The sequence below is a fragment of the Podarcis vaucheri genome, assembly GCF_965113315.1.
Source record: "Podarcis vaucheri genome assembly, chromosome: 2".
Classification (NCBI taxonomy): Eukaryota; Metazoa; Chordata; class Lepidosauria; order Squamata; family Lacertidae; genus Podarcis; species Podarcis vaucheri.
The window spans coordinates 110,545,663-110,569,297 of record NC_138760.1 but is presented as its reverse complement, the minus strand read 5'-3'; the positions used below and the strand labels follow the sequence as shown (position 1 = coordinate 110,569,297).

At 44.5% G+C, this 23,635-nt stretch overlaps 1 protein-coding gene across 1 annotated transcript; it reads left to right on the top strand.

Moving 5' to 3' along the window:
* The first annotated feature begins 484 nt into the window (after window positions 1-484).
* Window positions 485-18,913, top strand: SLC25A20 (solute carrier family 25 member 20). The gene is made up of 9 exons (XM_082210587.1): window positions 485-710; window positions 7,126-7,218; window positions 8,686-8,813; window positions 11,188-11,278; window positions 12,963-13,080; window positions 13,707-13,779; window positions 14,743-14,852; window positions 16,800-16,924; window positions 17,019-18,913. Exons 1-9 carry the CDS (start codon window positions 594-596, stop codon window positions 17,079-17,081), a joined length of 918 nt encoding a protein of 305 aa, XP_082066713.1. The 5' UTR covers window positions 485-593; the 3' UTR covers window positions 17,082-18,913.
* Window positions 18,914-23,635: the final 4,722 nt, after the last annotated feature.

Genomic DNA, 23,635 nt, shown 5'->3' with positions numbered 1-23,635 from the left:
TCCTAGGCTCTGTGGTTTAACTCACAGCGCCACCCGCATCCCGTATACATTGGTACCTCAGGTTAAGTAATTAATTTGTTCCGGAGGTCCATACTTAACCAGAGACTGTTCTTAACCTGAAGCACCACTTTAGCTAATGTGGCCTCCTGCTGCCGCCGCGCCGCCACTGCACGGTTTCTCTTCTCATCCTGAAGCAAAGTTCTTAACCTGAGGTACTATTTCTGGGTTAGCGGAGTCTGTAACCTGAAGTGTATGTAACCTGAAGCTTCTGTAACCCGAGGTACCACTGTAGTAGTAATCCTACTGAACTTTATGGCAGTTCTACAAATACAGGACGCCAGTATGTTTGGGGGGCGGGGCTGGGAGTGCCCCTACTCTACATTTGCTATCTCTACGTTCAACTGCTGCTGCTGCTGTCGGCGACGGAAGCCGGAACAGTTGCGGCCTCTCTAGGCGCGCCGGAGGCTTCTCTCTGTGCTCTTGAGTCCGGACGGGCTGCGGGAGGGAAAAGGAGGGTAAAGGTCGCTCGGAGTAGTTAAGCAAGAGGCAGGGCAGGACGGGGCAGGACAGGCGACCTCGCCTCCGGAGCAGCCATGGCGGAGAAGAAGGGGCCCTCCCAGGCGCCCATCAGCCCCCTGAAGAACTTCTTCGCAGGCGGCTTCGGGGGCGTCTGCTTGGTCTTCGTGGGACACCCACTGGACACCATCAAGGTGAGGAGCGGGGCGAAGGAGAGGGACCTGGGGACTACAAGCCCCAGGGCGCACCGCGCGGGTGGAGGCTCGCGAGGGAGGGTGTAATCCTGCTGTCTTTGAACTACAACTCCCATCATCCCTTGCCGCTAGCCGTCCTGGCTGGGAATGATGGGAGTTGTAGTCCATAAAAAACAACGTCTAGGGATGCAAGTTTGAGAAAGGCTCGGATAGACTGGTCCATGGATTACCACCCCCGGTATTGCACCCCCACCCCAAGGATGAATGGCATTTCGAATGGCGCGGGCTCAAAAGAACTCCAGCCCCCGTCATGCATCGCGCGAAGCAGAAGGGGGGAAGACTTGGAAGCAACTCCCAGCATGCACCGCGGAGAAGTTTCGAACTGAGCTATTTCGCTCAGCGCGCCCTGCACCACAGGGAGTTCTTAGGGGAATGTTGGAAGTTGCAATGTGGTGGCTTTCGGGTTCGCCTCCTCGCAATGCAGTATTTATTTTTTAAATGTATGACAACTTTTTGTACCACCAATCAAGTCCTCTAAGCGGCTTACAAAACTCGTGCGTTTAGTAACTAAAATGCAAAAGTACCTAAATAAAAAGTTATAAAAGCAACATGGACAGTATGAGCTGCTGCTGCTGCTGACGTTTCCTAAAGTTCCTAAAGTGTTAGAAGAGTAATGGAGCGTTGCTGGTGTTGGGAACTGCAGTGGAAATGTTTGTGCCCTTTGCAAGGGGGAGGGAAGATGCGTCTTGGCCTCTGCTAGGAGTGCAAGCTTAATTGGTAGGGCTCTGTCTACATGCCAGTTGTAATTTTGCAAGCTGGTTATTTGTGATAGGGCGGGTGGCAACCTTGTGGAAGCCTGAGTCATAAAAAGCGATAAAAATGGCAACCAGTAAAATACCAGTGGCAAGATCTCTGGTCCATATTCATAGTTAATTTTCTTCCTCCCTAATTTAGGCTGCAGTCCCCGTCCCCCCATGACCTGGGAGTAAGTTCCAATGAATTCATGGGCCCTTGTTGTTGTTGTTGTTGTTGAGTCGTTTAGTCGTGTCCGACTCTTCGTGACCCCATGGACCAGAGCACGCCAGGCACTTCTGTCCTCCACTGCCTCCCGCAGTTTGATCAAACTCATGCTAGTAGCTTCAAGAACACCATCCAACCATCTCATTCTCTGTCGTCCCCTTCTCCTTGTGCCCTCCATCTTTCCCAACATCAGGGTCTTTTCCAGGGAGTCCTCTCTTCTCATGAGGTGGCCAAAGTATTGGAGCCTCAGCTTCACGATCTGTCCTTCCAGTGAGCACTCAGGGCTGATTTCCTTCAGAATGGAGAGGTTTGATCTTCTTGCAGTCCATGGGACTCTCAAGAGTCTCCTCCAGCACCATAATTCAAAAGCATCAATTCTTCGGCGATCAGCCTTCTTTATGGTCCAGCTCTCACTTCCATACATCACTATCATGGGCCCTTACTTCCCAGCAGATACAACATGGGTTTGTTTTGTGTTCTCATTTTGTCTTTTTATGTTGTAATATTTGGATAAAGAGCGGTATACAGATTCAATAGATAATAATACTGCTGAACACTGCAACTGTGAACTGGCAACAGCAACAAGTGGTTGGGTTATACAGACTGATCTTGAAAACTTTGCTATCTATTAACACACACACACACACACACACACACACACAGAGAGAGAGAGAGAGAGAGAGAATCTGCTTCGTGTGTGGTTCTGTTTCTGTTCACATGCTTATGTGTTAGTGTGTACATAACTATAATAATAATAATATAATAATAATAATAATAATAATAATTTATACCCCGCCCATCTGGCTGAGTTTCCCCAGCCACTCTGGGTGGCTCCCAATCAGTGTTAAAAACAGTACAGCGTTACATATTAAAAACTTCCCTGAACAGGGCTGCCTTAAGATGTCTTCTGAATATCAGGTAATTATTTATCTCTTTGACATCTGATGGGAGGGCGTTCCACAGGGCGGGCGCCACTACCGAGAAGGCCCTCTGTCTGGTTCCCTGTAGCTTCACTTCTCGCAGTGAGGGAACCGCCAGAAGGCCCTCGGCGCTGGATCTCAGTGTCTGGGCTGAACGATGGGGGTGAAGACGCTCCTTCAGGTATACTGGACCGAGGCTGTTTAGGGCTTTAAAGGTCAGCACCAACACTTTGAATCGTGCTCGGAAACGTACTGGGAGCCAATGTCAGATCAATAAAAATTAGTAAAAAATATCCTACCAATTGTTTTGCATGGCTCAACATAGCATTGCACTAGAGGTCTCTTAACCACGTAGCCTGGGTGCATGGGGCATATGGTGAAATTGCTTTGGGCCACGGAATCTTTCAGCTTGGTCCTCCTAGTTATTTTACAAACCATGGAGGTAGAACAAGATATACCTGTTCTCTGAAATGTGGTCATGGGTTATACTGTGATCTGCCTTGGGAGGATAAGCATTAGGGAGGCCAATCTTGATAAAGATATTTGTTGCCAGTCATTTTGCAAGACCTTGGGATTTCTACACTAGAGGAGAATTTGGTACAGGCTACTGAATGCAGCAGCTTCTCAGAATTTTAGTTCGCTTTTCTTTTCTTAACTAAAGTTCTAACCCTTACAGGTGTGAAAATAGGTTTTGAAAGTATATGGGTAATGCTTGGTGAGATCACAGAAACTGGGAGAGGGCAGCTGAAGAGTACAGTGGTACCTCGGGTTAATAACTTAATTCGTTCCAGAGGTCCGTTCTTAAGCTGAGGTGTCCTTTTGCTAATGGGGTCTCCTGCTGCCACTGGTGCACAACTTCCGTTCTTATCCTGGGGTAATGTTTTTAACCTGGAGCAACCAGTTCCTGGTTAGCGGAGTTTGTAACCTGAAGCATCTGTAACCTGAAGCGTCTGTAACCCGAGGTACCACTGTATTATAATGGTTTGTGCAGGATTAAACCTGGAGATAAGGTAAAGGAACCCCTGACCATTAGGTCCAGTTGTGACCGACTCTGGGGTTGCAGGCGTACAGCTTCCGGGTCATGTGGCCAGCATGACTAAGCCGCTTCTGGCGAACCAGAGCAGCGCATGGAAACACCATTTACCTTCCCGCCGGAGTGGTACCTATTTATCTACTTGCACTTTTGACGTGCTTTCAAACTGCTAGGTTGGCAGAAAATACTACGTTGGCAGGAGATACCCAGGTTCAAATCCCCATTCAGCCATACAACCTTGCCTAATTGTTGTGAAAATACCATGGATAGGGCAGGGAAGAGCTGCACATACAGCCTTGAGGTCTCTAGAGGAGATAAATGTATGAGTGGGTAATAAGTAGGATTTTCAGGCTGTGCTCTCCATAGCTTCCCGGCGTCCTTCCCCATGACCTGTGTGCACAAAGCAAGTGTGTGCAAATGGGTTTTTCCAGCTTTTTTTTAGTCCAGATTTGTGCTAACAGCAAAATATTTCTGCTTGCAGTGTCACGGTGCCTTCCCATCTACCAGTTTATAATGTTCGGTCTCTCCTCCTCGCCGGTTTGCAAGCTGGATGAAGCCTCTTTAATCCTGTTTTTTATAGTCCCGTTTCCAATGTATCTTATGTCTTAATCGGATGAGTTGGAAGTTCTTGATCCTTGTGAAACCAAGGACAATGGACTTTGCCTTTGTATGCGTCCTCCTGCTAATCATTAGACCAGGAGATTCTAGCATACTGTTTTAAACAGGGTGGATATCAAAAGGAGGGTGGAGGACTTGCCCTTTGTATGCTGGCTTGGTCACACACAGAATTGAGACGAATGTGACCAGTGGAGGAGTTCTTGTACCCCAGAACTTCCACACACTGAACTGATACACTGCCCTAGCCCAGGCAAAATCAATAGTTTTAATACAAAGGAAGCTTCATTATACTGAATCAGACCATTGGTAGCAGCTGATCAGGTTTCTGACACGAGTCTTTCTCTTTTTTTTAAAAAAAATTAAGTTTTTAAAAAGAAATTTTGTACATATAAAACATAATGATTTTAAACATTAAAATACCGAGGTCTTTCAAACCCTTTGACCACCTTCCCTCCTTCCATAGGTTCCTTCTTTAAGATTAAGGTTACTGCATATTTTACCCTTATCTAGCTATTATATAACCATAATTATCATTAAAACAATTCCACATTACAAGTGTCCTTACATCCCTACCAAAGACTTTAACTGTTTACAGTGGTCTTTTAAGTAAATTAGACCTTGCTTCTTCTTTAATTGCCACAACATTAATTTCCTTGGTTTGTTAGCAAATTCAAAGTTTTTCTGTTTTATCAATTTTATTTTCCACTCAACTTCCTGGTTTATTAGCATTGATAATTGGGTTTGCAAAATCTTAATATGCTGTTTTATCAGTGCATTTGCAGGCTTCTTAATTAATTGCTTTTCTGGCACGGGTTTTTCTCCAGCCCTACCCAGAGATGCCGAGGATTAAACGTGGGGCCTTTTGCAATCAAAGCATTGAGCTGCAAGTCCTTTTGCTGAGAGTAGTGATCAGTAGTAGCTCTGGAATTTGCCTGACGTAGATGAGTCTCAGGAAGCCCAATGACTAGTGAAAGTGTAAAACCTCAGCTCTTGTTTTCTCAAGCAGTTTTTCTCTGGGGGGTTTCATTTCAACAGATGGGCCAAATATTCTCAAAAGTACAGTCATACCTCATGTTACGGCCGCTTCAGGTTATATGTTTTTGGGTTGCAGACCACGGGAAACCCGGAAGTACTGGAACGGGTTACTTCTGGGTTTCGCCGCATGCGCAGAAGTGCCAAATCGCGCCTGTGCAGACGCGGCATTTCAAGATGCGAACGTTGCGGGTTGCGGACATGCCTTCGCCCAAGGTTTCACTGTAATCGGGCATTTTAATGAGCTAATTTCTTACAATGGTTGCAAAGAACAGAAAGCATTGTGGTGATTCCAAAAGCCAAGTTAAGGCAGCCTGGACAAGGATGTCAACCTGAGAAACTCAGCCAGATGGCCAGGGTATAAATAATAAAATTATTATTATCAGTGCTTTTTTTCTTTAGATAGATAGATAGATAGATAGATAGATAGATAGATAGATTTATTGTCATTGTCTGTATATACACAGTATACACAACAACGAAAATCAAACACCCACCCAAAGACCGGGTACACATATACATTTACACGTATCTCCAAACTCTCATCCTATTTAGACATAATCTATAAAACATAACATAATCCAGAATATAGCATAACCTATTAAAGGCATAACATAACCTAAAACCTATCTCATTCCTTCCACTCCCTACTTACTAGACCTTGCAACTGGCCCTGAGATCATTATTTAGTGCAATCAGAGCTCTTGGATAGAAACTATTCAGAAGGCGTGTGGTTCGTGTTTTCATTGTCCTATATCTTCTGCCCGAAGGCAATAGTTCAAATAAGTTGTGAGCAGGGTGGGTGGGATCTCTCAGAATATTATGTGACTTCTTCAAGATGCGAGACGTGAAGATCTCATCCAGGGTTGGTAGTCGGAGCCCAATAACGTTCTGGGCAATTTTAATTGTTCTTTAAAAAAATGTTTAGCGGTACTCTCATTTTCCTCCTCATATTGAAATACGGCCCCTCAGTGAAGCCAAACTTAGATTCACAAAATGTTTAGGCGTATGTGTACCCCCAGAAAAAAGCACTGATGATAATGATGATGATGATTAGCCTTCCTAGGGTCCTCATTACTAACCCGCATCACGTCAGGCTGGGGGACTCTGAACCTGTAGTGATTGTTGGTACATCAGTGGAAATCCTAATCTGCCCTGATTACCCAACATCAGGCATTCAAAGCTGGCACTCATCTTGACAGGAAGCTGAGTGAGACAGATGGGAGTCCTAGAGAGGACTAGGTTCTCACTGACCATTGAGCCTGTTTTGGTATTAGTTCAATACTGCCCAAGTGAGCACAGCTGAGAGAGATCATCTCATCCCAGTTCACCACCTTAGATCTCAGTAATGCAGAACATGTTAGCCGCCTCATCCAGAAATAAATCTACATGAATCCTTAATCTCCCAGGTCTGAGTTTCGGGAGATCCTGCCCTTAGGCCCAACCTTGACAGAGGAAGGCTGTCTCTTTGGCTTATTTTGTACGTTCTCTCTGCAGCTCATATTCAGCCGTATAATTAGCCGAATGCCTGTCAGTCCCAATTTATTAGGCCTGCCCACCCCTCAATCCCATTACACAGCACTCTTATTTCATCAGGTAAGGGGTGGATTTGAAGACAGAAAACACAAGGGGCATATGATGGGTTAGGAGAAAGGTGCCTGAGGGAACCAGAGCTTTGGGTGGGTGGCTAGCCGTCTCTATTAGAAACCAATTTCCTAATAAAAAGGGCCCAGTAATAAGAGAGAATGTTTGCATTCATGGCATTCCCTCCCCCCTTCAACTTCTTTTGCAGGTCAGGCTACAGACTCAACCGAAACCTTTGCCTGGACAGCCTGCACTCTACTCTGGGACCTTTGACTGCTTCAGAAAGACTCTCGTCGCCGAGGTATTGTGTCAGTTCAGTTGTCACGCCTATCAGAAACATCACTTGCTTCTCCAATTCAAATTGTGTCAGAATGATGTCTTGCTGAAGATGGAGAGCTTCTTGGGTTATCAGACCAAATGACTCATGCTCAAGTGACTCAGCGGGAAATTATTTTTGACAGGAGAACTAGTTAGCTATACTGTAAAGGTAAAAGGTAATTGTCCAACTCCTAAGCACATATAATTGTGAAGATGTGATACCTGACATTTGGGGGCTGTTTGCACAGTGGCCTGGTTTGCACCTCATGATAAGGTTTATTGTGTTGTGCCCAACCCATAGCGACCCTTAGGCTCCTCCCTGCTCCCCTTGTCTTCTGTGACTGGAACAAGGATTTTGCTTTTGGTAAAACACAACTTCCCCTTTTTGTCCAAACCGGGGATCATGGATTATGCTAACTCTGGTTTGATTAAACCAACCAGCTTCATAACCTATGGATTTGGCTTGTTTTGAAACAGTCGTGTCCATCTACAATCCCAGGTTCGGCTGGAATAGGAAGTAATGGCTTACTAAAAGTGAAATTAAATGCTCCTGAATGCTTCTTTCCAGCAACACAGAAGGTGGAAGAAGGAGTGCAGAAATCTAAAGCTCATTGCAGCAGGTGCACATCATGATAAACTATGGTTTATTTGATGTGTGAATATGGCTGCTACATTCAACACATGTACAATCTGTGTACACGTAATGGTTTTTCTGTAGCCATGTGTGGTTATTTATGTGTAATTTATACCAGTGCTTTTAGGGGCTTTCTGGATGATATCCCAGGATCCTTTTGCCATTCCTTTACCTTGAAGAAAATAGGGAAGAATATCGTAACCCTTCCATTACTGGATTGTTATTAATTATAGTTCTGAAATCTATAGCTCCCTGCTCTACTTCCTCCTCTTCCCTCTTCCAATTTCTGCAGCAAATTTCCCCTTCTTTTCCCCGTCCTCTTTAACAGTGGTTGAATGTTACATCTGTACCACCTCTAGCCGTGGTTAATGTCAACTAGATTCCCTCTTAATCTGTTTCAAATCCTTGTTAAGATGGGAATGCCAAGTTCTGATTAAGACTGGGAATGGGAGAAGTTGTTTCTGCCAAACCTTGTTCTTAGGTCACCATTGTGATTTGTTTGAGTGAAAGGAACCACCACCCCTGGCTCAGATATAGTGCGGTTTGTTCAGCCCAGGACAAAGCGGATGCAATCGGCTCGTGCATGATGAACCATGGTTTATGTCTTACCATGATGTGTGGACAGAGCCTCTGACGCATTTCTTAAGAAAGTATGGCTGCAGATAAATTCGGTGTCCCTTCTTCCTCACAATAACCCAGCAGCTACTTGTGCTGTCTTGAATAGGGTCTGCCGCTGATATCCGATGGTGAAATAGCATCCCCTATGAAGTGCTGCAGAAAAGCTAAAGTAATCCACTGCCTTGCTGTGTCTTGCAGGGAGTCCGTGGTTTGTATAAAGGAATGGCGGCTCCGATTGTTGGTGTGACCCCCATGTTTGCTGTGTGTTTCTTTGGATTTGGCTTGGGGAAAAAACTCCAACAGAGAACACCCGATGACGTTCTGACGTGAGTGACTTCCGATAATCTAGCAACAGGCTGTCGAGGCATTCCAGGCTACTGTGACGTATAAAATTGCACATTCCGGCAATGCAGCCAAGAACCGCGTTATTTTTTCCCTCCCCGTTATAAATATACATAGGGTTTTTTTTTTTTGCAAAATGAATAAATCTGGCAAGCTTTAAGGCTCCTGGAAGCGTGGGATTGATTGCACCGGCTGAAAACAGACACTGTGTGGGCTGTTGCTGCATAGTTTCCTTCCCAGGCAAAACTTGCATCTATTTAGGAAGGATTATATTTGAGATTAGTGTGGTGTGTGTTACATAATGGCAGGCTCGTAACACCTCCTCGTAATAGTGGGCCTGAGCACATAAACCCCATTTATATGCCGAGACGACTGTTTCACTGAGCCTACACTTGGTGATGTACATAACCCGACCTTCCCACGACGTACACATCTTTCTGGTACGCCCTCAGTTCTCCAAATAGCTAAGTGCATCCGGATCATGCTAGATTCCCAGAATTTGTCTCATACCTCAGCTCTTTGCAGACTTACGTAAGAACAGCCCTGCTAAAGGCCCACCTGGTCTAGCACCCGTTTCCCACAGTGGTCTGTCAGATGACCATGGGAAACCCACAAGCAGGATGTGAGGGCAGTTGCCCTCCCCTATAGTCGTTCCCCGACTTCTGGTCTTCTGACACAGGATCATTTGACCCTGGAGGTAACATCATGGCTTGTAGCCACTGGTAAATTTTCTCCTCCATGAGTTTGTCCAATCCAGGGGTGGGGAAGCTTTTGGGCCTGGCGGGCCAGATCTTTTATCTCCCCCTGCTTCCCATGGGCCAGCTTTAGCAGCTGGGTGCAGCCGCCCACCTATTAATCCTCTGGTGTCGTGATGATATCAGGTGATAGGTAGGCAGGAGGTTCTTGCCTTCTGGGGAGCCAGTGTGGTGTAGTGGTTAAGAGCGGTGGTCTCGTAATCTGGTGAACCGGGTTCGCGTCCCCACTCCTCCACATGCAGCTGTTGGGTGACCTTGGGCTGGTCACACTTCTCTGAAGTCTCTCAGCCCCACTCACCTAAAAGTGTGTCTGTTGTGGGGGAGGAAGGGAAAGGAGATTGTGAGCCACTTTGAGAATCCTTAGGCTAGTGATAAAGCGGGATATCAAATCCAAACTCTTCTTCTTCATAGTGGACTCACAGGGGTGGGGGAAAGAGGTCTCCTTCACTAGCACATTCCCTGCAGGACTGAACCCCACCCTAATAATAATAATAATAATTTATTTATTTATACCCCACCCATATTTATTTATACCCTGCTTCAGGTTACGGACTCCGCTAACCCAGAAATAGTACCTCAGGTTAAGAACTTTGCTTCATGATGAGAACAGAAATCACACAGCGGTGCAGCAGCAGTGGGAGGCCCCATTAGCTAAAGCGGCGCTTCAGCTTAAGAACAGTTTCAGGTTAAGAACGGACCTCCAGAACGAATTAAGTTCTTAACCTGAGGTACCACTGTATGTGATCTTGAGAGAGAAGATGTGACCGTGATAGAGTCCCAAGGGCTGGACTGAGGCCTGCATGAGGCCTGAGGCACCCCCACCCCTGCGGGAAAGTGGGGGAATATGCAAATATTGTTCCAAATTTGTAAATATCTATCTGAATCTGCTGCTACTATGGTTCTGTAATGACTGCTCATGCTGCCTTTATATTTTTAATTGGCTTTTGTTATTTTTTAAAATTGTTGTTAGCTGCTGAGGTTCTTTCTGAAGCACCTGGTGAGATGTAAATTGGGGGGGAAATAAAGACGACGAAATTATCATTTAATTGCATGATTACATTTTGCTCAGAACGTTGGTTTTCTTGGCACATAATTGGAATTTTTAACGTTGACAGGGAACAGCCCTGATAATATGCACAGGTATTTTTTAATAGTTGGCTGGCATTTTTAGTTCTTTTGTTCTGGAAATGGAAGGGGCTTTGAAAGAACAGAGTCTAAAATGCCGCGCTGCTGAGCAGTTGTTGATTTAATATGGTGGCATGGCAAGGCCTAGTAAGGACTCAAGAACCCTACAGGTGGCTGACCAGTGGCCAAGAAGATGTCTCTGGGACGCACACAGGCAGGAGATGAGCACAATAGCCCTCTCCCACTTCTGACCCCCAGCATCTGATATTCGGAGGCATACTGATGCTGATCTTGGAGGTTAGATATGGTCATCATGACTAGTAGCCTGATAAATGAATTTATTAGCCTTTACCCCCATGAACTGGTCTAATTCACTTTAAAAAACCATCCACGTTGGGAGTCATCACTACATCTCTCCCTGACTTTGTGTTTAGGAAAATGCAAATCCCGTGATTAATGTCCTTTCATCCCTATGCAGATATCCCCAGCTTTTTGCTGCAGGCATGCTTTCTGGGGTGTTCACCACCGTAATCATGGCTCCGGGAGAGAGAATCAAGTGCCTTTTACAGGTAAGAAGGGCTTCAGGAAGCCACCCAACCTTTTCAGGAAGCTTGTCTGGTCATTGCGCCCTAGCAAAAGCTTTGCATCCTTATATTTCCTTCTTATCACTGGGTGTCCTCCTCTAGCCTGCAGTCTGAGGTTAGCAGGACACCATGTAAATATAAAGTTTTCTAAATGTTTTGGATGTCCCCCAGTCCACTTGTCTAAGCATATCCGTGTGTGTGTGTGTGTGTGTGTGTGTGTAAAAAGACATATGTGCGGAAGTGTGTATAGATATGAACGAGAGATATGCCCCACCTCTAACTACTAACCGTTGGCACATCACATTCCCACCAGCAATGTTTTCTTAATGATACTGCTCATATGAGTGCTACAAGGGGGGTGCAGTGACGACTGCAGGAGCAGGAGGATGGCAATGGGCAGAACAGAGGTCCAGTCATCTGGCCAGAGGCTTGTGGATCCTGCAGTAGCTTGCAGGAGGTTCCTAGTATGTTTACGCTGAACTGGTTAGGACAGTGTTCTCCCAGTAGGGTTGACAGGCCTGTTACAATATTTGCCAGGGTTCTATGCCTACTGCTGTCCTATTTGACACTGATACGTAATTCTCTCCTTGGTCCTCAGGCTTCAGCTTTGGCCTGTGGCCTTTCTTAAACACGCAACCTGCCTCTGTGTCAGTGACAGCACTTTTTCAACTTTATTACAGCCCCCTTCCCCCCTGCTGGAGTTCCTTGCGGTGAAGTTCTCTTACATCTCTTACTCTCTTCTTGGAGAGGCAACAGTCAAGGGCCTGCGGTGCACCCTGGCACTTTCCTGGCTGTCAAGTAACTCTCTCCAGAGGGCTTCTCACTTCTGATGGGCCCTATCTAGTAGACCGGAATAGTCTCTTCCCCTTTCCCCAAGATCAGTTTCCCTGGATCAGGGAGGGAAATGGGGGTAGCTCACACCAGGCATATCTGCTCTTGGCTTCCCAAGATCCTTGGACCTCCAGACCTTATTGAAAGCTCCCCATAGTAACACGCCCGCTATCCACCCTGTGGTTATCTGAACATATTGAATGTGCAGGTTCATTTCTCATTCCCCATATAAACAGCCTACCGATTTATTTCCAAGTATACATCCGTTTACAGCTTGACTACCCCGCAAGGCGAAGTCACTAAATGTTGCATTTGATTACTCTTATGAATGATACACTTTCTGGAAGTTTTTGCAGGCTCTTTTTGGATTAGGTAAGGAAATTAGATGTTAAAGAGCTGGAAGGGGAAGAAGGATACAGGCAGAGCAGCTGATAGTTTGTTCAATTTCAACTTGAGTGTGAATTTTTGAATGGAATGTTCACACCAGGCTTGCGGAAACGACTCATTAATTTGAGCAAGCTAAAATTAAGAGCGACCACAATAAATTTTGAAGTTGATTTTCATTCTGACTTTGTCTTATCCTTCTCGTTTGTGTATTTTTATGCAATTGTGGAATAAATATATGCAATAAATATTTACCGTATTTCAAGTGGATTTCAATTTCCGCCACTTTGGTGCGCAATCATCACTTGACATCCTGCGGCTCATATCTCACAGTCGACTCTTCTGAGGAAGGAATCAAATTTGCAGAGCTGCCTTTGAGGACTTCTAGACTTAGGGGCGTTTGTACAACCGTGTAGTTATAGCTGATGAGAAAATCATTCTTTGATTCCTTTAGATCCAGGCAGCCTCTGGTGAAATTAAATATGGAGGCCCTATGGACTGTGCCAAACAGCTTTATCGTGAGGCTGGCATTCGAGGTGTTTACAAAGGAACGGTGCTCACCCTCATGAGAGGTAATTGCTGGTCAAGTGCCGCTAAAGCCCCGTTTGTGGAATGTAGTAAATGTTATTTTTTTTCCTTAACGTTTTGTTAAAATAATAATAAAAGTAGCTAGATTTTTAAAGGGGGAGGGGGTGGTTGGCACCAAATGGCTCCTTTTGTAAATAATAATAATAATAATAATAATAATAATAATAATAATAATAATAATAATTTTATTATTTATACCCACCCATCTGCCTGAGTTTCCCCAGCCATTCTGGGCAGCTTCCAATCAAGTGTTAAAAACAATGCAGCATTAAATATTAAAAACTTCCAGTTTTCAGATGTCTATTTCCTTGACATCTAATAGGAGGGCGTTCCGCAGGGTGGGCGCCACTACCGAGAAGGCCCTCTGTCTGGTTTATAATCTGATTTATAATCACAGATGATATTGTCTTTCCATCCTCTCTCCCCCCCCCCCGCCCCTTCTCCCCAGCTCTGCCCCTGTCTCAATCAAAGAGTCAAGCCCACTTTGTTCTGCTTTGGGGCCTGGCGGAACGTTCTGCGCCATTTCCTTCCTTTGAGAATGTTCCTTGCAAGTCAGGCCCCGGTTGCGCCTCTGGTTTCTCTAAGTCTGAATTTGCGTTTGTTTTACCAGATGTTCCAGCCAGTGGGATGTACTTCATGACCTATGAGTGGCTTAAACATATTTTGACACCTGAAGGGCAGAGGTGAGTATAACCCTACGTTTCCCACCAGTACATCTAAGAAATTCTTCCTGCTGCTGAGTAAGGATAATCTTGTGTGCTTAATTATCAAAAACACCAGTGGCAAGTGTTTCCAGGGAAATGCTCAAATACTTGGTTATGTGTTCTTTAGTTTTGTTGCATTTGTTTACAAGGAAAACCATTTTTTTTAAAAAAAAATGCACTACTACTACTAGAAGATTACATTTCTATAAAGGATTTGAAGTGATCAAAACCCTTAACATGTTCTGTTACAGTAAACTTTACTGTAAAGTAAGCCTAAGTGGCTTTGTCGTTGTATGTGTCTTGTAGTATGACACAGGGGCAGAGTGCAGGAATCCACATAATAATTATGACAGAACGTCTTTCTCTGACCTGAGTTGTAGCAGGAAAGTTTCCCTTTTTTCAGTGCACTGCAGGAGCTCAACAACAAAAGCAGCTTGCTGGGTGGAGCAGAACTGTGATACTAAAGTGGGTGAGGTAGTGGGGAGCCTGGTGCGGTGCAGGTGCGCCAACGGAAAAGTCTGAATGGGCCCTACTGGTGCCCTTGCACTATGCCAACCTCCCTGCCGCCTATCCTCTCTGCCTTGGTGTCTGTTGAGTTTCTGGTCCCAAGAAGTTGTGATCTTCATAAATAGGAACGGAAAAGAAAAGTAAGTCTTGTGGCCCCCTGAAGTCTACTTTCATGGGTTACAGATATGTGAAATGTTGCCCTTGGAATGCAGAAACAGAGAACAACCACCACCCTGTGAACAATAGTGTTAAATAATGATAAAATGCAAAAAAAAAAAAAAGCATGGTCTGTGCCAATGCAGATAAAGCTTAAATTTATGCAGAATAAGCACCTTGTGATCATTCACAACAGAAGGAATTGGTGATGGAGGACACTGAAGAATCTTTCTCTCTCTCTTTCTCTTTCTCCCTTCCTCTTTTTAATCTTTTCTGCAGTGTCCGTGACCTCAGTGTACCCAGGATTCTGTTTGCAGGTGGCATGGCAGGGATTTTTAACTGGGCTGTTGCGATCCCTCCAGATGTGTTGAAGTCTCGTTTCCAGACAGGTGAGTCAGCTTGGTCTCTAACCTAAAGGTGGGCTCTTGGGAGATTGCTGTTTTTGTCTTCCATTACCTTTTGAAATGCATGGTTCAAAGAGCTCCAGTCCTTCCCCCTGTCAGAATTGTTTTTGGGAGGTGGCTGCCTGAGAATGAAGCAGGGAAACCAAATTGGAACAATGAGCGCTCAGTAAAATTGCGTGCATCTTGAGTGACTCATTGCTAATTTCACCTTAGAGTAATTAGAGAAAACATGGAGGTGCGGCCAACATTATCCATGGCTCTCCCCACCCTGAGTTCCACTGTAGTTCTACAATATTCTTAGGAAGAGAATGCACATTGAAGGATTAGCTCTTTCAGGTTTCATTTACACATTGTCTTCTTCAGTGAGTTCCTCTGAGCATCATTCCTGAGCAACAGCCCGTGCCACAGTCTCTGGTTTAATCCAGAGCTTGATGAGACATTTGCATCTTTCTTCGCTGTGCAGTGACTGCCCTTTCCCATTGTGGCCATTGGGTTGCTGGTGCGGCACAAATTCTCACTCTTCTCCCCTCCTAATTGTTGGCTTTGCAGCTGCAACTCTATTCACTATGGGAATTGGAACCAAAATGGGGTATGGTCCCATTTTGCAGCCTCCTTGAAGCTTTCTGTTAAGTTTTTTCCAGCGGAAACTTTTGTGCTGGCTTTCTGGTGAGGCAAATAGCTGCTTGCCTGGTCAGCTGTGGTGAATATAATTGCCGGCAAACAAAGAGCAGGGATCCAAAGAGAGGGGAACCTGTGGCACTTTGGGGACTACAGCTCCCATCAGCCCCAGCCAGTGTGGTTTCTGGGGGTTGTAGTGTTGCATCATGCAAGTTTCCCCATCCATGTTTGAGAAAGGAAGTTGGTATTTTCATGCCATTGGTATGCCTCTAATGATTTCTCATTAGATTGGGTTAGTCACTGGGACAGGTGGGAAGTGGGCCAGAACGTTCCTGGACTCCTTTATAAAGCTGGTTCAGCATCTTCACCACAGCCATGCCTTGCCTTCTCAACAAGCCATTCAAGTTCTGAAAGTTTTGCCTGCCTGAGCCTCTTCGCCACAGTGTGGCTTGTACAGTGGATCTGGCAAGTTACTCGCCCTTGAGTGAGTGGCAAGTGGTTAATTTTTTTAAATCAATATTTTATTAAGTTTTAACAATAAAAAAGTTCAAAAAAAATACAAAGACAGAAAAAATACAAAGTTACAAAATACAAAAATACACACTTTAAACACGAAAAAGGAGAGAAAAAAAGAAAAACACATATAGAAAAAAACAAAAATTCCCTCTTTCTTAATTTCATCTTTAGTTAACTTGTTTTCCTGACTCCCTCACGTCTCCCGTTCTTGTATCCCTTTTAATATTTAGTTCAGCAAATTCATGTCCTATTTGTTTATCTATTTATTAATCCAATCTTACATTTTACCTTGTTGCTAGAGCCCCTGCAATTCATTTCAATGTCATCAACATTCAAAAACTTTACAATATTTCTGCAAATAATTTTTAAATTTTCTCCAATCTTCTTCCACCAACTCTTGGCAAGTGGTTAATTTCAAGGCTGATTTCAAGGAACAGCTCCCTTTCTCCCCACCCCACAAGGCAGGGACATTGTCGCTCGCATCACGGTCTCTAACTAGAGATGGGGACCTGTAGATGTTGAGTTGTGGCTGGGCTACAGCTTCCGCCATTCCTGGCCGTGCTGGAGGAGCCAGGTTCCCTAACCCTCAACTCCATGCAGTACTTATAACTGCAGAAAATGTGCTCCCATAGCGGTAGTTATCATTTGAGGGTATGCAGAAAGGAGGGAGAGTGATTGCTGGGCAAACAGAGAGGAAGGGGGAGCACAAGGCTGCCTTAGCAGGCCAGGGCTTCTCAGTGACTGGGGCTCATGAGATGACTTAAACCATAACCTGCATGCTTTTACCTTTCTCAACAGCTCCTCCGGGAAAGTATCCCAATGGCTTCAGAGACGTTTTGCGGGAGCTGATTCGAGAGGAAGGAGTGGCGTCACTGTACAAGGGATTTACCGCTGTGATGATCAGGGCTTTCCCAGCCAACGCAGTAAGTGAACAGTGGGCTCATCGACAGATGGTAGATTTTTTTAGCCCCGTTTCCATTTGGATCATTTCATTCTTTTCTGTATGTTTTCCTCCAGGCCTGTTTCCTTGGTTTTGAAGTCGCCATGAAGTTCCTTAACTGGCTCGCCCCAAGTCTGTGAAGACCGGAAGGACGTGGTCCTAAGGGAACCTGAGGACAAGAGGAAGGAGGCAATCGCATTAGAAGAGCAAAATGGAACGATGAAGCAAAATAAGCTGTATAAATGACTTATTTTTTTAATAACCGGTTTTTGCCTTACTCGCTCCCTCTGGAGGAGGCTGTTGTTGCCATTCGGAATCTCGAGCCAATTCTCATCCCCGTTGGGAGTTTGAGATGCAAACCTGCCTTCTGAACCCAAAGTTACCATAGGGGTAAAGCTGCTCGTAGAAAACCTTACTGCTATTAATAGGTGTCAAATTTCTTCTAATTTGCCTCCTTTGGAAATAAAGAAGGAATATTTTAATTTCCCATTTTTTAATCTTAGTAAAGAACTGCATGGATGGTGGCGATAGTACCAGGTGGAGGGTGGGATTGGAGATCTAGCCACTGTGCATTCAATTCTCAGGATAAACTTCACACTTAAGTGCATGCAATCGCGTAAGAAGATTGTTTAGCTTTGGTTTACAGACACTACACAGTCTGCCACTAAAGTTCCTGTGTAAGCAGCATGGAAATGAATGAGACTTGCACATGAACACAGATGTTACTTCAGCAGTCCCAGGAACTTCAGTGGGGCTTGTACATTACTCAGTCATGGCAGGTACTGGTTTTAAGTCTCTTGTTTGTTACCTTGAGGTGTATGACCCACACTCAGTGGCGCGGCATGCTGGTTTGAACTAGTTCACACACTGAAAGCTCAAGAACTGGACGCAACAAATATAAAATTAACAGAGCTTCAGAATCTTGTATTAATGTCTAATAAACTCAAACTGATAAATTACAGGTATAAGGGAGTAATCTCCAGGTTTCTTCAGAGATGCTGTCGCAGTTGGCTTGAAAGTGCGGTCAGCACAGAAACACAGGTGTCTCAAGCCCCCTTTCCCCCTAAAATACTCTTTCAATAGGTGCTTTCTGGTAACTGGTGATACCAGCTTCACAAGTTGCAACCTCATGGTTATATCTGAGGTGCCAAATGATGAATTCTGGTACATGTGGTACCTGTGCTTGTATTGTGGTGGTTTCAAAGTCAAGTGAGGTTTTAAAACTGGAAGTTGAAAGAGCCTGAAATGGGACAACTTCAGAGTGACTGTTTCCACTGCCGTTTTACCTCAAGAGGACTTTATTGCATGCCTGGTGTGTTTTAGCTGAAGCACACCCCATGCTCAGGCAGTAAAAGCAGGACTATTGATCTGCAAAGCGTTTCAGTGGGATAAGATTATCCTGTTCAGGACTATACATTTGCTGAGTCTCAGCCAGAATTTGGTCTTGGTGTTCTTGTTTACTTTCCGTTTTGGAGTTACTACACCATCGGCAGAGACTTGTCTTCCTTTTCATAGACATCAGCCAGGCTATTTTAAAAATAGCCTGTGCCATCATGAGAGCCAGAGTCTTGTTGTAATGGCTGAGATTCTTTTGGAATGCAAATCCTGTACTAGCTTCTCCAAGGAACCCCAAAAGACTGCTCGTGTTCTCTTGGTGTATAGTTTTGTATTTGTTGCTGTCTCTGAGAATCTGTTGTTAAACACACAAATTGAACTTTAACTCTGCTGGGACTGAAGGTCTCCCTCAGGACAGTTGAGATCCTGCTTTAACTAAAAATTGGCTGTCTGGCTGTCAGTCGTTCTGCTCATTTCTCACTGTGTCTTGTATATTTGAGGCATTCCAAAGAGAAATCCTCTCTCTGGAATATACTCCTCTACCAAAGTAAGATAATTAAGCCTGCACAAGCTGCCTATGAGCTTTTGAAAAAGTAACTGCTCCCTTAAAAAAATTAAGATCATGTGCATAGTTTCATGATGGTGGTTTCATCTCTTGTAAAACATAAATAAATTACTTCATGGTGCCCATCATTAACACATTAAGCTGGTCATTTCCTTCCTATCTAAGACAAAGGATTGCTTTCCTTTGCAGTATATTGCATCATTCGGTGCTTAGGTCATTTGGTTAAATATTAGTAATTCATTGTCCCCGGAACAGTACTTTTTTGGGGGTGGGGGCTTTAATGGGCTAGTTTTCTCAGAACATTTGCAAAACACAACCCCTCTTCAGGGTTGCTAGTCCTTGAACCGGGCTTACTAATTAAAACAATACATAGCCATCTGTTGTGGATGGTTTAGCTGAGATTCCTGCCTTGCAAGGGGGTAATAATAATAATAATAATATAATATAATATAATATTTATACCCCGCCCATCTGGCTGGGCTTTCCCAGCCACTCTGGGCGGCTTCCAAAAAAATATTAAAATAGTGTAATACATCAAAATACTAGATAACCCTTGGGTTCCTTCCAACTCTACCATTCTATGATTTTGTGCCCTGCTGCATCAAACCAAAGCTCCAACTAAAGCAAGCTTCAGGTTTGAGGAAGCCCTGTTCAAAATGCTCCCTGGCAGGCCTTAATGCACTTACCGGTAACCTTGCAGCAGCAGGAAACAACTGCGGACATCAAGAGCTGAGCTGCCATTTGAATTTTCCATAGTGCTGTTGCTCTGGAATATAGCATTGAAGGGATTAAAATGGCTGCTTGGAGCACCAGGAGGATTTTCTTTTTAACGTGGGATTAGAGCAGGCATTGGTTGTGGGCCTTGATGGCGAGCCATGGCCCTGGCACACCTGCCCAAGGATGCTAGGGGTTGACACCAGCCTTGCTATTGACAGCACTCAGTCACAGTTTCCTGCAAGCTCCCAAGCAGAACATGAAGGCACAGAACATGTTTCTCCTGAATCTGCTGCCAGTCAACCGCATTGAGTTACCCTGAGTCTCTAGGATTGCAAGTGATGGTGGTGGGAAGGATTCTCTCTACTCCATTCATATTCTTTATTAAGTCTCTCCCTCCTCCCTCCTAAAAAACTGAAATGTTTATAGTGAAGCTTTTCATTTCCATTGATAATTATAGTTGTTTTTTTCCAGCTCTGTGCTCGTTTTCAAGTTGGGTTAGGGTTAGGGTTGTCCCCTTCTCCTTGTGCCCTCCATCTTTCCCAACATCAGGGTCTTTTCCAGGGAGTCTTCTCTTCTCATGAGGTGGCCAGAGTATTGGAGCCTCAGCTTCACGATCTGTCCTTTCAGGGAGCACTCAGGGCTGATTTCCTTCAGAATGGAGAGGTTTGATCTTCTTGCAGTCCATGGGACCCTCAAGAGTTTCCTCCAGCACCATCCTATAGTCATACATTCATACTAAAATTGGAGATGGATGAGAGCGATTTTCAATGAGGAGAGTACAAAATGAAAGTACAAATCACACAGAGATTACTTTCCTTTTAAAAAACCTTGCCTCTGGTGGAGAAGTTGTGAGATGCAACGGAGAAACAAAGATGAAGGGAAGCTTTACCTGGCTGGTTTCTGCCCGATCCTATTTTTGCATGTGGGAGGAGCAAATGCCTTCTGAGAACAAGGTCCTATTTCTACGCTTTAAACATTTTGTTCCTTCAGACTGCCAGGCAGAGTTAAAACAAGGTACTGTCTGCAGTCTTGCCGGCTCAGCGATGTGATGTGCAGAGCCAGAGGATGCCCAAGACCCCAAGCGCCATTTATGATGCATCATCTGCCAGTAAGCATTAGGATGCCCACATAGCAGGCTCACAAAAGTCCATAATAAGATTGTGGCCCTGATGGCTGAAGTCCCAGCACCATTAGTGAGCATTGTGCTGTGCGGCAGACAGCTGCCGCAAAGGAAAGACGCTGTTAGAGCAGCCCTAGATGATAAAACAAGGAAAGACCGGGGCAGTCACTTAGCCCACATTTCTGTAGCATGGATGTGAATAATTAAATGCACCTCCCACCATCTGGTTCCCTCCAGTCAGGTGTGATTGCGCATTCATTACATCTAGTTTATTTCCTCCCAGGTCGCTGAGAACTCGGCTGAGCCCAAGTAGGTCAGTGATACAGATGGAATGGTTTGCAAAGGCCTGCTCTTTCCACTCAGACGTGTATTACATCATCCATAGCCTCTGGGAAATTTGCTCTCCAGTGCAGTTGTTTGTTCCAGACCTTGAGAAAGATTCCGGTAGCTCAAAAGATTTGCAGAGTTTTCTTTCCACCAAATGCTGCTTCCACATGCAATTTCAAAGTCGGGAGGGGAGAGTGAAGTTGCTTACAGACATCCTTGACTTGGGAAGCAAAGTACCTGCTATCATCTTGTGCTGGAAATCCCATCCACCTTTGCTCGCTTCTAGAACCCCCCTGAAGAACAGAATTAGCCCATGTTCACTCTTAGGGAGGAAAGAGACAATTTTGTGTGCCGCGACTATTCAGCTGGTTGTCACCAAGGTAACAACAACCAAAAAAACCAAACCCATCCACAGGGAAGCCGACACAAGTTGCATGGCAACACGATGTACTTGACTGTTTGCTGCTTCAGTCAATTGAATAAGTATCTGCTGGGATCTTTCGGTTCTATATTGGAATGTGGGCTGGAGAAAAACAAGAGGTAGCGCCAGTCTGGAAAATGTGGTGAGGACTTGTGTTCATAGGACTTTAATGACAAGTGACCCAGAGTTCAGAACGATCCAATTGGCTGTTTGGATTTCAGCTTTCTTGTTATTCACCTATCTCCACTAAACATCTGCGGATCAGCTACAATTTTAATTCAAAAATCTAGTGTGAAGCATTGTGTTATAAATACTAACAAAGTTCTGTTGTGATCCACTTTGCGCATATTCATATGGCAAAGCACCCCATAAATCAAAATAAGAAATGAACTATGGTGTGCCTCATGTAGTATGTTCTCTCCCATGCCATTAAGATCAATCAGGTTTCCAGGTAACAAGGAAAGAGCCTTTTCAGTGGTGGCCCCACACCCTGTGATATTGATGGAAGCAGACTTGCAAAGCAACATACCTGAAACAAAACTGTATTTCAAGGAGACCAGAAGTGAGTCAGTGCTTTTTTTTACTGCTTAGATGTGGTCCCATGTAAGAAATGGAGCAGCCCTCTTTTGATGTGCCTATTTTCAGAACAAATATTAGTTCCTATCCCATTATATTTTGGGGGAAGCATATTATTGGCCCCAAAGTTTTGTAGGGCGGAAGTCTCTATTGTAGTAGCTGGAGCTCTTGTCTCAGCACTCTTCCCCCACCTCATAAAATAGATATTGTGGCATTTGTTTCTGCTTAGGAATCTGGCAGTAATAGCTAATCAGCCTTCAGTTAATCATAACAGGAACAATTTGCAGCTAAGGCAACAGAATCAATGGATTTTTTCATTGTTGCCACCAATATACATTTTTGTGTGTGCACTTTCTCGTAATATACACTTTTGTGCATGCATATTTTTTGTTGTTGTTGCATTGCAAAATTATAAAAAGTACAGATTTCAAAGTATAGCTGCATTTTGGTTCAGGAAGAGGGCATTAGGTAGGTAAAATGATTTATCTCTCATCTGAGAGGGGAATCCTGTGACCAGAACTCCTAACCTCTTTTCTTCTTCTTTAACAAAAGAATGCAGATGCAGGAATTGCTGGGTTGGGTTGGGACTACAGTACAGGGCCCTCTCACTGTCAACAGCCAACATTTAAACTATATGCTGTATTTGGGAGTTTCCTTGCAGAAAGGCATATATGAAGGAAAAAAATGTGTAGGGAAATGCCTGTATTAGGAGAAAGGCGCCTGCAAACACGTACAAATTTGAACTGATGTGAAGATGTGGAAAACTGAACTTAAGCTTAGCAAAATGAGAGAGAAATATGTCCATCCCTAGTGTATCTAGTTTAGCTTTAATCTTAAATAAATCAGGAAAAGCTTGCTAAAGGAAAGACTGGGGCAGGACAGATTGAAGGTGTTGCAAAATTCTTCTCCAAACAACCTTGCCTACGTCAGAGGACACTGTAGTTAGACCGGTATATATTCTGTGTGGCAGAAAGAAAAACAACCCCCCTAATGCACAAAGTAGATTGGGACATGTGTTAGGTTCAGCCATTATGCAATCCATTAACAGGCATGAGGCATGTCCAACTCCCAAGAGACTGTGATCTACTCCCAGTACGTATAAGAAAACTGGCAGTGATCTACCCATTGTCATTGGAGGGAGGAGGTTATGCATGGGGGCGGGGTTTGGATTGCCCAGAGTTGTTGAGCTTTTTTGGGAGAGGATTACCCAGAGTTTTTTTAGCTCCCCCCCCCCCCGTACCTTTTTGTACACGATAAAGATCCTGTGATCTACCAGGATCGCAGTCTACTGGTTGGACATCCCTGCATTAGTGCATGGGTAAGAAACCTCCTGCCCACAGGCCAAACTTGACAATCAGAGGTTCCAATTTGGCCCATTAGGCCACTTCTCCCAACACCAGGCCCACCTGCCAATCAGCTGATAATGCTCCAATGGGCAGGTGACGTCAACTAATGGGCAAGGCGGGAATAATTTTTGTGTTGACTGTAAGCAGCAGTTCCTCACAGGGACTCATCTGCTGACGAGCAGGGAGTTTGATCCTGCTCAGCCTGATTTAATTCGGTGAATGAAATCAGTTCATGATCAAGCCAAGGGGTTTGCATTGAAACTCCTGCTAAAACGAAGCCTTCTCCT

What these genes read in the sequence shown, in the direction of transcription:
- SLC25A20 (XM_082210587.1), top strand. Translation starts at nt 594, where the DNA reads ATGGCGGAGAAGAAGGGGCCCTCCCAGGCGCCCATCAGCCCCCTGAAG. An exon ending in GAATCAAGTGCCTTTTACAG is followed by an intron (nt 11,279 to 12,962) that starts GTAAGAAGGGCT and finishes TGATTCCTTTAG; the next exon opens with ATCCAGGCAGCCTCTGGTGA. An exon ending in GGGCTTTCCCAGCCAACGCA is followed by an intron (nt 16,925 to 17,018) that starts GTAAGTGAACAG and finishes GTTTTCCTCCAG; the next exon opens with GCCTGTTTCCTTGGTTTTGA.